The 16265-nt window shown below is 43.7% G+C and overlaps 1 protein-coding gene and 1 non-coding gene across 4 annotated transcripts in view; both read right to left on the bottom strand.

The window, feature by feature from the left end:
• The window catches only part of PREX2 (phosphatidylinositol-3,4,5-trisphosphate dependent Rac exchange factor 2), an 867640-nt gene that overhangs the window by 695211 nt on the left and 156164 nt on the right, over nucleotides 1-16265 (bottom strand). For all 3 annotated transcript variants that reach the window (XM_063923872.1, XM_063923873.1, XM_063923874.1), the window contains 2 exons: nucleotides 12507-12668; nucleotides 7919-8052 (listed from right to left, as the gene is read on the bottom strand). In XM_063923872.1, coding sequence (XP_063779942.1) covers nucleotides 7919-8052; nucleotides 12507-12668 — 296 coding nt within the window. The remainder of the gene's footprint in view (nucleotides 1-7918; nucleotides 8053-12506; nucleotides 12669-16265) is intronic.
• Nucleotides 5718-5838, bottom strand: LOC134931308 (U5 spliceosomal RNA). The gene has a single exon (XR_010179088.1). It is a non-coding gene; the product is annotated as a U5 spliceosomal RNA (small nuclear RNA).

Raw genomic sequence — 16265 nt, 5'->3', positions numbered from 1 at the left:
GCTGGAGGAGTGTGCTTGTGGAGTGCTGGAGGAGTGTGCTTTTGGTGTGCTGTAGTGTTTAGTGATTGGTGCTGGAGGAGTGTGCTTGTGGTGTGCTGGTGGTGATTAGTGATCGGTGCTGGAGGAGTGTGCTTGTGGAGTGCTGGAGGAGTGTGCTTTTGGTGTGCTGTAGTGTTTAGTGATTGGTGCTGGAGGAGTGTGCTTGTGGTGTGCTGTAGTGTTTAGTGATTGGTGCTGGAGGAGTGTGCTTGTGGTGTGCTGGTGGTGATTAGTGATCGGTGCTGGAGGAGTGTGCTTGTGGAGTGCTGTGGTGTTTAGTGATTGGTGCTGGAGGAGTGTGCTTGTGGTGTGCTGGTAGTGTTTAGTGATCGGTGCTGGAGGAGTGTGCTTGTGGAGTTCTGGAGGAGTGTGCTTTTGGTGTGCTGGCGGTGTTTCGTGATCAGGACTGGAGGAGTGTGCTTTTGGTGTGCTGTGGTGTTTAGTGATTGGTGTTGGAGGAGTGTGCTTGTGGTGTGCTGGTAGTGTTTAGTGATCAGTGCTGGAGGAGTGTGCTTTTGGTGTGCTAACTGTGTTTAGTGATTGGTGCTGAAGCAGTGTGCTTGTGGTGTGCTGGTGGTGTTTAGTGATTAGTGCTAGAGGAATGTGCTTGTGGTGTGCTGTAGGAGAGTGCTGGTGGTGTTTAGTTATTGGTGCTGTAGGAGTGTGCTTGTGGTGTGATAGAGGAGAGTGCTTGTGGTGTGCTGGAGAAGTGTGCTGGTGGTGTGCTGGAGAAGTGTGCTGGTGGTGTTTAGTGGTCAGTGCTGGAGGAGTGTGGTGGTGTACTGGAGGGGTGTGCTTGTGGTGTGTTGTTGTGGTGTTTAGTGATCAGTGCTGCAGGAGTGTGCTTGTTGTGTGGTGGGGAAGTGTGCTTGTGGTGCGCTGGAGGAGAGTGCTGACGGTGTTTGGTGAGCGGTGCAGTTGCAGTGTGCCGGTGGTGTGTGCATATGGTGTGCAGTTGTAGTGTGTTGATGGTGTGTGCTTGTTGAATACTGGAGTGCTTGTGCTTCTGGAGTGCTGCTTTGCAAATATTCTGCAATGGTGGGTAGAATTCTTGGGAATACTGTATCCCACTGATTTGAAATTTCATTGAAATTCAACTGTTTGATGGTCACATACATAGGCAAACGCAGGGGGGGTGTTTCTGGTTGCACGGAAACCCCCCTCCTCTTGGCAAGTGGCTCAAATGATGACAACAATGGTGATGGTAAATAATACTATTACTAGAACTGCCGCCACATCATGCAGTTTTTGGGACAGCAGAGCTGCTGCACATGCCCAGATGCCCAGTGGTAGCAGCTTCTTCTACCAAGTTTGCTGTGTGTGTGGATCTGAGTCCCCAATCAGTGCACTGAACCAGAGTGTAGTTATCAGGAAGAAGAGACAGGAGCCTTATCATGAGGTGGAAGAATGTGTTCTTAGAAAGTGCAGTACTGGTTCTATTATGTTTGTGTATTTATTTATTATGGTATGTTTAACCTTTTTCTGACCACTTATTTATATTATTTAAGTATGTTTGATACAGCCTATGCTAGAGAGCATCTATAGGGTTAAATATAAATACTGTATTCCATACAGTATATAAAAAGACCAATGTTCAGAGTCGTTACTAGTTTCTTCTACCGCTCCCCCAGACTCCTGCACTTGCTCCAATGTTCCACAGAGTGGGAAATTGTGGACTGCATTTGGAAAACCCCCTCAAGAAATCCTGCGTTTGCCACTGACATAGATGTTTAATGCACAATTGACAGTAAGCCGAAAATAGGATTTTGGTACTTACCAGGTAAATCCTTTTCTTTGAATCCATAGGGGGCACTGGAGTACTCTTGGGATATGGGCGGCGTAGCAGAACAAAGGCACTGAATATTTAAATTTAGAACTCTCCACCCCTCCATATCCCTAGAGTACCTCAGTGTACGAACCCAGTGTTTTTACTGAGCGAACTACTATAGAGAGGTTGACAATGGAGAATTCCTATAACATAACGGACAACAACAAAGTTGACCCATAACGTTAGTGTCAACTAAACAGTTGACAGCATAACCGATAGACCTTTATAGTTTGAACCAATCGGTTAAAATGTGTTACCATAAGCTCCTTTGAGCTTAATACAAACCAGGTAAAACGTGTTACCCTAAGCTCCTCTGAGCTTAAAACAACCCAGGTAAAACTGCTCTGGGTGGGCGTCCAGTGCCCCCTATGGATTCAAAGAAAAGGATTTACCTGGTAAGTACCAAAATCCTATTTTCTTTTTCATCCACTAGGGGTCACTGGAGTACTCTTGGGACGTACCAAAGCTTCCCTCGTGGGCGGGAGAGCTGTTTGACACTTGTAACAGTAGGCAGCCAAAGCTAGATGCTGATGCCGCAACCATTCATAACGTGTAAACGTGCACAAACGTGGTGCACTGAAGGCTATGTAGCCGCGTCGTAGACGCTCCACGACCCGCTGGGTCTGACATTCCCACAGAACCTGTGGGATGAGCTATTACTGACGTAGGCGATTGTAACTTAGCCTTAAAGTAAGCCTGACTTGTAGTCATTATTATCCCACTGGATAATGTCTGCTGAGAAACTGGCTAACCCCAGTTGGCAGCATTATAGAGAACAAACAACGTATCCGTATCACGTACTGTAGACGTTCGGAACATATATAAACGCGTAATGCGTGTACCACATTCAGAATTCTAGAATGTGCTGTCAACACAGGAACCACTATTGGTTTATTGATGTGAAGAATAAGAAAGCGGAATTCGTCCGAAGATCTGCTTTGTCATGAGAAAACTCAAATACGGTGGCTTGGAATACAAGGCACCCAAATATGAAAACAAAACCCTTGCCGAAGCTAAGGCTAGAAGAAAAATGTTTTCCCAAGTGAGAAACTTAATCCCCATTTATTGTAAGGGTTCAAAATATGAAAACTGTAAGAAATCTGAACCCAACCTCAAGTCACCTGGCGCTGTAGGTGGGATAAATGGAGGCTGCACTTTGATGACACCTTGTAGAAAGGTGTGTACAGACGCAATAGAGTCAAACGTCTTTGAAAATAAGTTGACCACACAGATACCTGCACCCTCAGTGCAGATAAACGCAGTTTTCCATCCCACCCCGTTTAACAGAATACGGGAAACTTGAAGGATGATGTCGGAAACTTCCGAGCTTTACCACCTATGTAAGCACACCAAATTTTGTAATAATGAGCTGCCTTAAGCGGCTTACTAGCTCGTAACATGGTTGGTATAATACTGTAATGCCCTATTTCTTTTCTTAAGAGGGCGGTCTGAACCCTCACCCCGTCAACCGCAGCTGCGGTACATAGGTAATAGGTACATAGGTAACTATGGGTAAAAGAACGTTCCCTGTTGTAACAGGCTGGACGTATTATGAGCGGGCCAAGATCGTGTGCAAGTATTCCTTGGAGATTCGAGAAGCAAGCTCTCCGAAACCCATGAGATATCACTAGTATGACTGTGACGAACTGTCTTATGATCCGTTTTGGCAACGGAGAGAGCAGCGGAAAATGGTGGAGCCAGATACACGATGCTGAATGACCACACGAATGTGAGAGACTCCACCGCCACTGCCCTTGTGATCTGTTGTTTTGTACACATACTGAGCTTTTGTAATTGTGGCGAGATGCCATCATGTATACCTGAGGGTAACCCCCTTCTGTGGACTCACATATGAAACACCTCTGGATTTAATGTCCAGTTTTCAGGATCTAAATCCTGACGGGTGAGATCATCTGTCTAACAGATGTCCACTCACGGAATGAACCCCGTTGACATTATCACATAATGGTGTTCTGGGCAATTGAGGATTCGAGTTACCTGCCGCATTGCCATGCGGCTTCTTGGTTCTCCCTGGTTGTTGTGTATGCAACTCCCGTTGCGTTGTCTGACTGTTGGTCAGACTGAAAGCGAAGCATGTAGTGCATTGTAAAATGCACGGAGTTCCAGGACATTTATCGACAGCAATCTGTCGTGATCCGTTTCAGAACCTCTGTCGCTGATCTTTTTTAACTACAACTCCTGAACCTCTGAGACTCTCGTCCAGATTATATACACCCTCGCCCCTCTGTGGGAAACGCGAGTGAAGGCCGGCGAACTAAATCGCTTTGAAACACATCATTATTCTTAACAGGCGAATACAGCAATGTACCGCTAGTGTGCGTGTTTTGCACTAATTACTAGATGTACATTTGTTCTTGCTGGTGTAGTAGGTAAATGTCTTCGATTTACCGTATTTATAATCTTACCTAGGAATTGACGTCTTTTAGACGGAATTAGATGCGATTATTTTTGAACTTGATCTGCCACCGCAGTATACATTAGTAGCGCAAGTTAAAGGAACTTTGTTGAGACAGAGTTCTTATGAGCAGATCGTCTAAGTATGGAACGATTGTCACTGGCAGGTCTCTGAGATGAGCCATCATCACCAACATCACTTTGGTAAATACCCGAGGCGTTGACAAGAAGCCAAATGGTAGACCTGAAATGGTTAATGGTTGTGGCGTTTTGCAAACGCTAGAACCTGTGATGACCAAACCGGAATGGGTAAATACGCATTGTGAAGATCAAGTGAAATTATGCAATTTTGTGGCTCCAATATGCAAATACTAACCGCAGAAAATCCATTTTCAAACTGCATTAAGTGACTTGCTGATTGAGACTGCGACGGAGCTGTCTGGTTTTGTTACCCCAAACAGAGGGGAATAAGTAACCCTGACTCTGTTGGTGTACTACTGCCTGGTTATAAAGACAGCTGAAAACTAGCAGAGACTAAATGGCAACCTGCCAAACCGTTCGACAGAGGCAGTCTTATCCTTTAATCTGTAAATAGCTGAGACATCCATGAGTTGATGTCTGGAAACCCCGCAAATGTAACGTGTAAAGACGCGCTTCCACATTGGAAAATGGAGATGGCCTAAGAGGTCATCAAGCCACTGGCTTGCTGACTGTAGCATGCTGTCGTTACAAGGCGTGACTGTTTTGTACCACCGCCTTGAAAAAACTGAAGTCTAAAGGGATTAAACGCCGGCACAAGTATTTCCGTTTTGATACTGGATGCGGTAATGGCTGAATATCAAATTTAGGACCAAACAAGCTCTGGCCTTGTCGCGCTTAAACTAGCGACGATGAAAAGTGAGAATCGAAGTAACCGGCGTTAGCAGAAGCTTTACAGATATACTCTGCAGCTTCTTTTAACAGTTTATTGTTTCCATACATAGTCTAGTGACCCAAATGTATCTTGGGTCTTTATAATGTTTGACACAGACGCATTTACCAATGGCGGATCGCGTCATTTTGGAAACGATTAAATAGTGGTTAGAGTCTACTCAGTCTCTGTAAAAACGTAGACATTGACTCACTGGGCCGCACTATCTGAGTGCTGGACTAATGTACCCTTCTCACTCGTAGTTATCGGTGTGAGATTTGACATAGAATCGTGCATTAAATTATAAGACCAGTTAAATAAACACCCTGGTACCCAAAGGGAAATTGGCCCTTTGGAAAGACTGTCCTTCGTTAGTGCTGGTGGAGTAACTTCCGAGACTCCGTTACCGCTCTTTTAATTTGAATTGCCAATGCAATTTTTAGTCTGCGCTAGAGCCTTACTCGCTATGCAGACAGACACCACAATAGTCAACGGACAGACACTTGCACGACTTATTGAAGTTATTATCATATATATATTTTATTGCTGAAAAGCATATTTATATGAAACTCATGGTTGTTTCTCTCAACGGAAATCTGTAGTAAAAAGCGAAAGCTTTATTCGATCTGAAGAGAAACCAGAGTATTCTTTATGTGAAAAGCAATTCACATGGGCATGTGAAACCCGAACCAAATTCCCACTAACACCCCTGCGCCTCTGGTGGCTTAGAGATGTAGGGCAGGAATGTTCCAGAATTACAAACTGGAAAAACAACAGGAAGCATGTTAAAATGGCCCCTTTGCCATGCTGACTGTGATAATCACCTGAACAAGTTACAATTGTTCAGTGTTAATATAGCCTCTTATACAGTATAATCACAGTATGGGCACAACACATGCTCTATGAATAAATATATATATAGATATATATATAGGCTCAATAGCCTATGATAATTACAGACATTAATATATATATGCTCAATAGGCTATTATACAGCATTAATATAGGCTCAATAGCCTATTTGATAATCACAGATATTAATATATAGGCTCAATAGCCTATTATACAGTGATAATCACATACATTAATATAGGCTCAATAGCCTATTATACAGTGATCATCACAGATATTAATATATATAGGCTCAATAGCCTATTATACATGATAACCATTAATATTCTGATATCACAGGACAGGTTATAATACATGTCTGCATTATTTACTGTCACCTCTGGCTGCATATATAACTGCTGTTTATATATGTATTTTACATACCCTTTCAGCAGTGAGTCGCCCGATTCCACCGCCCCCCTTCCCCCCTTCTCAGGAACAGCCGGGAAGACTTGCAGGGAGGCTTGCAGGGAGGCTGGCATCTGCGGTGCTGGGCGGTCGGACGGAGCAGCGGCCCGGTTGTCACCCTGTTAACGCTGTTAGTGAGCGTCTGCGGGTGGATGTTGTCGACCGGACGGTGCGGCTGGGACGGGCGGACGTAGCGCTGCCGTCTGGAGCGAGTCTCAGACGTAGCGGCTGGGCGCTGTGGCGGGCGGTGCGTGGAAGCGGCATTCACTGTGACCCACCTAGCGGGGCGGCAGCCTGCGCTGACCGCCCCGTTCCCCAGCTTACCTTCCTCCTATTCAAGGCTGCGACGGGGCTTCTCTGTGTAAGCTCCGTCCAGCTTTCAAGTCATCTTGTTCCTGGCTGCGACGGGGCTTCTTTCTGTAAGCTCCGTCCAGCTTGTTACTGGCTGTGACGGGGCTTCTTCTGTAAGCTCCGTCCAGCTCGTCTTTGATAACTTCTTGCTGGCTGTGACGGGGCTTTTTTATGTATCTTTGATCATTTCTTCCTGGCTGTGACGGGGCTTCTTTCTGTAAGCTCCGTCCAGCTGTTGCAGGAGACAGTGGGCTGCCTGTGGCTGTGAGGGTGCTCTTTGTGAGGACCGACACGCCATGCGCTGCCTTGCAGCGGCACCATCCCGGACCCATGTTTTTCCAGAAACTGGGAAGGGATGTGCTAAGTGTAAAATTAAAAATTAAAAAAAAAAATCAAAATGAAAAATTAATAAATCTTCCATCCAAGTGTGGGAATCCCACAAGCCGATGTTAGTGCTTTGAGCACAGAAAAAACACTGGGTTCGTACACTGAGGTACTCTAGGGATATGGAGGGGTGGAGAGTTCTAAATTTAAATATTCAGTGCCTTTGTTCTGCTACGCCGCCCATATCCCAAGAGTACTCCAGTGACCCCTAGTGGATGAAAAAGAAATACAGATTTGTTTGTCTTTGCAGTTTCCATTCACAGATCATATTCATGGTTTGAGGCACGGCTCACATTAAATGTTCACTGCTGATGTTAAAAAAACATTTTTTTTTCTTTTTAAAAAACAGCATTTAAACAATATTTGAAATGAATAAAGAGGTAATCGTCTCAATGTTCTTGAATTTAACTTTTTTTCTAACTCGGTCTAAAATTGTAATACCTTTAGAATTGTAATACCTTTACAGAGACCTTTAGAATAGTATTACCTATTTGTCAGACCATTTTGAAAATTAGAATGTGGCTTGTTTGAACATCTCTATTAGTAGAGGAAACACAAATTCCCCACTTGCCTATTTATAAGTTAAAGACTGGGTGCTCTGCAGAATAGAAATCCATGATTGCTCTGTTTTGTTTTTATATGCAAAACCGTCCATCCCAAACAACTTGAAAAGTTCATTTGCTACCACTTACCGATGTTTTCTTTTGCAGTAGACTAAAAGGTTATCAAAGAGAAAGAAAATCCTCTCCTGAACATTCCCAGAGGAGATTTTTAATAGGCCTCCATGCATCAGCATTTCAGTGCAAGTATCGGTGATGCTTGATCCCTAACAAAGTAAACAGAAAAAAATCCTTTAACATGCAAATATACATTATTATTTGTTTTCAGATCATAAGAACAGTATTAAAACATTTGGCAATGCAGAAAAAATTAGAGAGAATGAACATTCCTAGAATCCAACTCATTTTCTTGTTATGTTCTTGTGCACTCAAAAGCACAAGTTGCCAATGGATCATTAGAATAAAAGAAAACGAAAACAAAAATATATTAATACTCTGGTCAGATAATAAAGCGCAACTGTACATTATATAAATGGTGTGAATTGGTTTCAATGTAGAACACAGAGGGGGTTATCCTACTAGCAGCTGTACTTTACTCCTGCTAATTAGGGATCACCAGGGGCTATCCTATTAGCCCCGATGTTGGCATCTTTTTTCCCCTGATACTGGCACTTATAGGGGATAATGCTTCGGGGGCCTCCCCAATAAGCAGCCGCTGGAGCCGATCCCATGTGTTTTTGTGCGATCGCGGGTCCAATTATAGCCATTAAAAATGGCCACTAATTGAATACTACGATTATGACCTTTGGTCATTAATCGTGATATCAGGCCATTTTTAATGGCCAAAAATGCTACAATATTAAACCAGCATTTGAATAGTTACTCCAGAAACACTTTAGAATCGCTAATTTAGACATGAAATTAGATCTAATAGAATTATTAGATCATACTCATTTACAGAAAGTGAAAGCTGAAGCTACAAATTAGGTGATAGGTGATTAGCTTTCATATAATGCATCCTTTTGACATATTTCTGATTTGGAGCCACCAAGCTTTTTAATTTTTACTGGGTCAGAAAGCCATTTGGATATTAGCTGATAGGAGCTCACCATCAAAGGACAAAACTGCAACTTAGATAACCAATTGGACTTACGCTTGGGGCTTTAGAACTACAAAACACTGAACATGTGCGGAATCTTGGCATTGTCCTGGATGGTAGCTTGACACTTGAGGCCAGTACTCACTGGCCGATGCGGGAGAGATGTGTGCTGAGCGAACCGCTCAGCACACATCTCTCCCGCCGCTCAGCACAGCGCGATGTGTGCTGAGCGTGCGGGGGGAGACGGGGGGGGTGGGGGGGGGCAGGCAGGCCAATCTAGCACCAGCAATAGCGATGCATGGGGCTGCGCATCGCTATCGCTGTGGGGGCTACACACGGAGCAATCCTGCTTAAAATCTAAGCAATCTAGTCAGATTGCTTAGATTTTAAGCAGCGATCTCTCCGTGAGTACCCCCCTTTAAGCATCAGGTATCAGCCACAATCAAATCATCATTATTTCATCGGAGGAACATAGCCAGACTCAAGCACTTAATTCCCTCGGAAGATCTGTCCAAAATCATACATGCATTTGTATAGTCACACTTAGGGGGCAATCCAACTGCGGATGAAGTTCTCATGCCCACAAGTTAGCAAGGCTACAGGCACATTTTACAGCAGCTTGAACTCGTACAATTTTGTTTGTAGCCCCATATGGCTGTGTACAAAATTGTGCGAATTAAGGAGGAAAGCGGGCCGTGAGGTTTGCCAGATGCGGTGCCATTGCCAGCTTTTCAACGCCGCTGCAACAGCAACTTGTGCCCTTCACGTGCAATTGGATTCCCCCATGAGGCTACTGCAATGCCCCCTACCTGCTTATCCCAGCAAAAGAATGGTACTGCGTGCAGCTGGTAAAAAACGCAGCTGTCAGACTTTTAACTATTAGCCACGTTCCAGCCGCATAATTATTATTATTTTCTGCACTCCTTGTACCCACAGTGAAGGAACTAGTATGTTCTCTTTAAGACAGGTAGTTTGAGGCGTGTACAAAGAATGTAAGAACATTAATCATGGGAGGTCCAATTATTTAACCTGGAGAGGGTTATATTTCAGCAGATGGTATCTTAATGCCATGATGTTCATGCTAATACACAGTCTCGGCATAATGTCAGGAATAGGAATGTAAGCCATGCTTTGATCCTTACTGATTCTAAATATAACTTTTTTTATTTTATTCCTCACTAAGCCCAGCCCTCCTGTTAAATGCTTCCTTCTGGTAGGAAATCACTTTGTTTCTTCATTCCTATTCTTGAGACACTGCTGCCGAAAAACAGATGTTTATTTACTGAAGTCAAACGAGATACAACGGGTTATTGGGAAACCTAATTTGTTAATATATATTTGGGTTTTATTCATCTCTATCACTTCCTGCTTGTAAAAATCAGGTTCCAATAAATCCATCTTTGATATCTATATTTTTGATCTTATAACTGATTGTGAACTGTGTTAATGCAACCATAAGCCCCATACATTACTGGCATATGAGAGTCAGTTTCATGGCGTTATTTGTAGCTCTGCAATGCTGCTTTTCATTAATCTACTAAAGTTTGACATTTACAATAAAAAATGTAGACTCTAAAATACTTTCGCTAGTTATTGGGCCAATACGTCAGTCTTTGATGACCCAAGAATCAGACACATCTAAGGACATTATCTACTGTGAAATATTTGTATCATTTAAATCTGACAGAACTTTTGCTCTTGTTTTATATTAAAGTGTTCCTCTCCTGGTACATTATACCTATCATTACCATTACACGGATGTTTCCTATTCACCAATCAGATTCCATTCTTGCCTTTAAGTAATACAGGTTGAGTATCCCTTATCCAAAATTCTACATCACACAATTTTGGGTCCCATACTAAGATAATGACATATATATATATATATATATATATATATATATAGAATGGGGGAATATGGGTATCGGCGACTGGTGTTGTTTAAAACAGAATCATTAGAGATTAAAATTTATGAGCCAAAAAATATATAAAATTAACAAACAAGCTTTTTAATGTATAAAAGTGGAATAAAATACAAAAAAATTCACAAGTACTGATAAAAGCATAAAAATCTTTGTAAAAGGTAAGGAATTCGGACTTAGCTTTTAAGATAGGCAAGGGGGGTCACTACAGGGAACCCAACGCGTTTCGTCTCAATCAGACTTCAATTTCGTGAAAGAATGGCCATGCATAGGTCTGCTATCCGTGCAGCCATTGAGGGGCATTAGCAGGCACAACCAGTGGCCAGGCATTTTGCCAAGTTTAGACATGGGTTGGCAACCCTGAAATACCAAATTATAGACCAACAACCCAAAAATATCCGAGGGGGTCATAGGAATAAGTTGTTATTGCAACGGGAAGCCAGGTGGATACACCGTTTAAATACTGTAGCCCCAGGAGGGCTCAACGAGCAGTTCAGCTTGAACTGCTTTATTGATTAAAGGATGATATTATAAAGTTGCAGGAGGTGTGGTCTATATGAGCAATATAACTTATTCTATTGCTAACTACATGCAGTTTGGTATCCGGTATCTCAGGGGTTACACGGGATTTAGCAGAGTGAATATCATGTCCTGTTGTCACAGTTGGTTTCCATGGTTACCGGAGCGATGACGGGGAGGAGCGCTCGAACAAGCGGTGCAGTGTGATGACGTCATCTGTCCCCCGCCGCTGCGGCCGAGCCACGGAAGGAGTGCACGGGTGTTGGTGAAGGGTATAAAGGTATGTATATTGTCCTGTATATACTGTTCTGACGAAAGTTATAAAAACTGAAACGTTAACTACGGATAAGAGCTTTGTCTCTTCCTTTTTCATTTGCTGTATAAGTCCCGTTTGAATGCCGCCATTGTATATTTGGATTCATATACACGAAAGTGACGGAGGGCACCTGGGCATCGTATATGGGAGGTATGGAGAGTGCCGGTAATTGTGTTGCTATATATATATATATATTATATGTATAGATATATGTATAGATATATAATATATATATAATATATATGTCATTATCTCAGTACAGGACCCAAAAATGTGTGATGTAGAATTTTGGATAAGGGATACACAACCTGTAATATTTGATAACACTAATAGCACACTATGGTATGACGGGATACAGTTAAAATGCCCGCTGTCAGGATCCCGGCGTTCAGGATAACGATGGTGGAATCCCAACGGCCCACACTATACCAGCGCCCAGAATCCCAACATCTGCCTAAAATAGAACTTGTGGTGAGCAAAGCTTGCCACCAGGCCTGAAGCGCGGCGAGCGCAGAAAGCCCGCAAGAGGACTCATGGCGTTGCTGCTGGGATTCCGGCAGACGGGATGCTGCTGTTGCTATAGTAATATCCGGCATCCCGTCTGCCGGTATTTCATATTGGATCCGGTATGACAGTTACCTAAAACTGGAGAAGCAAACAAGCAAATGAAACAGCAATTCTTTATTTAAAAAAAAAAAAAACAAACAAACGAAAATGAGAGGTTTTTTTGCTATTTTGGTAAATACTATTGGAAGAAAAGGAATACATTGCTCTATTAGACCTTCATTGCAGAATTAATATAGAAAAACTTCAGAATAGAAGAACATTGTGAAGGGGATAACTGAATCAGTGTTTGACACTTACCTCCCAGCCCTCTATGTGGCTCTGCCATTCTTCCAACACTTCTAATTTCTCCATCTGCCTCTTAGCCTCATTAATGTTAGAGCACACGGCCTTCATTGCTTGCAAAGCCTCCGCCACAGAGGCATAATCACTGTGCCTCTTTGGTGTCCTTTTCAGTAACTCCTGTTGGGATATGTAATGAGATACATTAAAAGAAGATTTCAGCAGTAGGTGGGACTGCACTGACTCTTTCTGCAGAACAATATGAATGTGTGATATTTATTTAATGCTGTGAAATAAGAAGGTTCTCTGGTGTGAACTGCTGTGACTATACTCATTATAATTAATCAGGTATAGGGGTATATGCAATAGCGGGCGAATTCGCGGCAATTATCGCCGTTTTTTCAATTCGACCAAATTCGCCAGGTGAATTCCGGAAGGTGGCTTCCGGAATTCACCATATGCAATGAAAAACGGATTCGCCAGAGTCGCGGGCGAAAATCGGCCGATTTGGCGGATTTTGCCGCGATTTTAAAAAACGGGAAAAAACGGGGAAAAACCCGAAAAAAAAATGGCGTGGGGTCCCCCCTCCAAAGCATAACCAGCCTCGGGCTCATCGAGCTGGTCCTGGTTCTAAAAATGCAGGGGAAAAATCGGCCAGGGATCCCCCGTATTTTTAAAACCAGCACCGGGCTCTGCGCCTGATGCTGGTGCCAAAAATACGGGGGACAAAAAGAGTAGGGGTCCCCCGTATTTTTAACACCAGCATCGGCCTCCACTAGCTGGACAGATAATGCCACAGCCGGGGGTCACTTTTATGCCGTGCCCTGCGGCCGTGGCATCAAATATCCAACTAGTCACCCCTGGCCGGGGTACCCTGGGGGAGTGGGGACCCCTTCAATCAAGGGGTCCCCCCCCCCCAGCCACCCAAGGGCCAGGGGTGAAGCCCGAGGCTGTCCCCCCCCCATCCAATGGGCTGCGGATGGGAGGGCTGATAGCCTTTGTGTTAAAAAAAAAGATATTGTTTTTCCATTAGTACTACAAGTCCCAGCAAGCCTCCCCCGCAAGCTGGTACTTGGAGAACCACAAGTACCAGCATGCGGGAGAAAAACGGGCCCGCTGGTACCTGTAGTACTACTGGGAAAAAAATACCCAAATAAAAACAGGACACACACACCTTGATAGTAAAACTTTATTTCATACGCCGACACACACATACTTACCTGTGTTGACACGCCGACTGCAACGATCTCCGACGATCCGAGGGTACCTGTCAAAAAATTATACTCACCTTCCAGCGTCCAGAGGTCCAGGTCCAGAGGTAAATCCACGTACTTTGTAAAAAAACAAACCGAACACGATCCACCGGACTAATGAAAGGGGTCCAATGTTTTCACATTAGACTCCTTTCCCCGAATGCCGGGACATCACGTGACTCCTGTCACTGATGTCCCTTCAGCCAATCAGGAAGCGAAGTTGCGCTTCCTGATTGGCTTAGAGACCTGTCAGTGACAGCTGTCACTGACAGGCCTCATTCGTGGAAAGGTGTCCCATGTGTCAGCATGGGACCCCTTTCAGTCCGTTCTGGAGCGGGTATTTGCGTTTTCTTTTTTTGCCAAGTACGTGGATTTATCTCTGGACCCTGAGGTGAGTATATTGAACTTTGCTTTTCAGGTATCCGTGGATTCTACATGGAGAAGAGGACCGATGTCGGCGTGTGAACATAGGTAAGTATGTGTGTGTCGGTAGTGTGAAATAAAGTTTTACTGTCGACGGTGTGTGTGTCCTGTTTTTATTTGGGTATTTTTTCCCCAGTAGTACTACAGGTACCAGCGGGCCCGCTTTTCTCCCGCATGCTGGTACTTGTGGTTCTCCAAGTACCAGCTTGCGGGGGAGGCTTGCTGGGACTTGTAGTACTAATGGAAAAAACAATATCTTTTTTTTATCACAAAGGCTATCAGCCCCCCCATCCGCAGCCCATTGGATGGGGGGGGGACAGCCTCGGGCTTCACCCCTGGCCCTTGGGTGGCTGGGGGGGACCCCTTGATTGAAGGGGTCCCCACTCCCCCAGGGTACCCCGGCCAGGGGTGACTAGTTGGATATTTGATGCCACGGCCGCAGGGCACGGCATAAAAGTGACCCCCGGCTGTGGCATTATCTGTCCAGCTAGTGGAGCCCGATGCTGGTGTTAAAAATACGGGGGACCCCTACTCTTTTTGTCCCCCGTATTTTTGGCACCAGCACCAGGCGCAGAGCCCGGTGCTGGTTTTAAAAATACGGGGGATCCCCTGTCAATTTTTTCCCCGCATTTTTAGAACCAGGACCAGCTCAATGAGCCCGAGGCTGGTTATGCTTTGGAGGGGGGACCCCACGCCATTTTTTTTTCTGATTTTACCGTTCCAGCAATAAAAAATAAAAAAATAATAATAATAATATTTTAAAAAATATATAAATAATATTTGTGCCTCCCCCCCCCAAAAAAAAAGTACCTAATCCCTTCTAATGTAAATAGATCTGCTATTCCCAAAAAAAAAAACACCAAAAAAAACATGTTTAAAATTTTTTTATTTGTTTTCACCCTCCAAAGTGTGGCGGATTGAAAATGACGAATTTGCTGTCTAAAAGCACTGCTGTCGAATTTCCAAACTTGAATTGAATATGCTTTGGTCGAATTGCAGCACTTGTATCATTGCAGAAAAGTCGAATTTGCAAAAAGTCGAATTTCAAAAAGTCGAATTTTGAAAGTCCGTTTTTTGGTCGGAAAGCACTGCATTGCATAGGCGAATTTTTTTTTTTGGTCGAAAATTACCCGAAATTCGCCAATTTCGGGAATTCGACCACAATTGCATATACCCCATAATCTCTTTGAATGCAACCTTAGAACATAACACTTTATAATTTTTTATGTGAATATTTATCCATATAACATTTGTTTTTATGTTTCCATTAGACAAAATAAAGTAAAGTAATAAAGGAGTATATTTATTAAAGAAGGAAAAGTCCCACACTGTACATCAAAGTGGTTACCACAAGCCTTAAGCATACAATAACTGTTATTGCCTATTTAACAAGTAGCAACATAGGGGGGAATTCAGAGTTGATTGCAGCAGCAAATTTTTTAGCAGTTGGGCAAAACCATGGGGGTCATTCCGAGTTGTTCGCTCGCAAGCTGTTTTTAGCAGCTTTGCACACGCTAGGCCGCCGCCTACTGGGAGTGAATCTTAGCTTCTTAAAATTGCGAACGAAAGATTCGCAATGTTGCGATAAGACATCTCTGTGCAGTTTCTGAGTAACTCGAGACTTACTCGGCATCTGCGATCAGTTCAGTGCTTGTCGTTCCTGGTTTGACGTCACAAACACACCCAGCGTTCGCCCAGACACTCCTCCGTTTCTCCAGCCACTCCCGCGTTTTTCCCAGAAACGGTAGCGTTTTTTCACACACACCCATAAAACGGCCAGTTTCCGCCCAGAAACACCCACTTCCTGTCAATCACATTACGATCACCAGAACGAAGAAAAAACCGTGAGTAAAATTCATAACTGCATAGCAAATTTACTTGGCGCAGTCGCAGTGCGGACATTGCGCATGCGCACTAAGCGGAAAATCGCTGCGATGCGAAGAAATTTACAGAGCGAACAACTCGGAATGACCCCCCATGTGCACTGCATGGGGGGCAGATATAACATTTGCAGAGAGTTAGATTTGGGTGGGTTATTTTGTTTCTGTGCAGGGTAAATACTGGCTGCTTTATTTTTACACTGCAATTTAGATTTCAGTTT

This window comes from Pseudophryne corroboree, chromosome 5 (genome assembly GCF_028390025.1).
Source record: "Pseudophryne corroboree isolate aPseCor3 chromosome 5, aPseCor3.hap2, whole genome shotgun sequence".
Lineage (NCBI taxonomy): Eukaryota > Metazoa > Chordata > Amphibia > Anura > Myobatrachidae > Pseudophryne > Pseudophryne corroboree.
The sequence above is the reverse complement of the archived record's forward strand: the minus strand, read 5'-3'. Positions and strand labels throughout refer to the sequence as shown.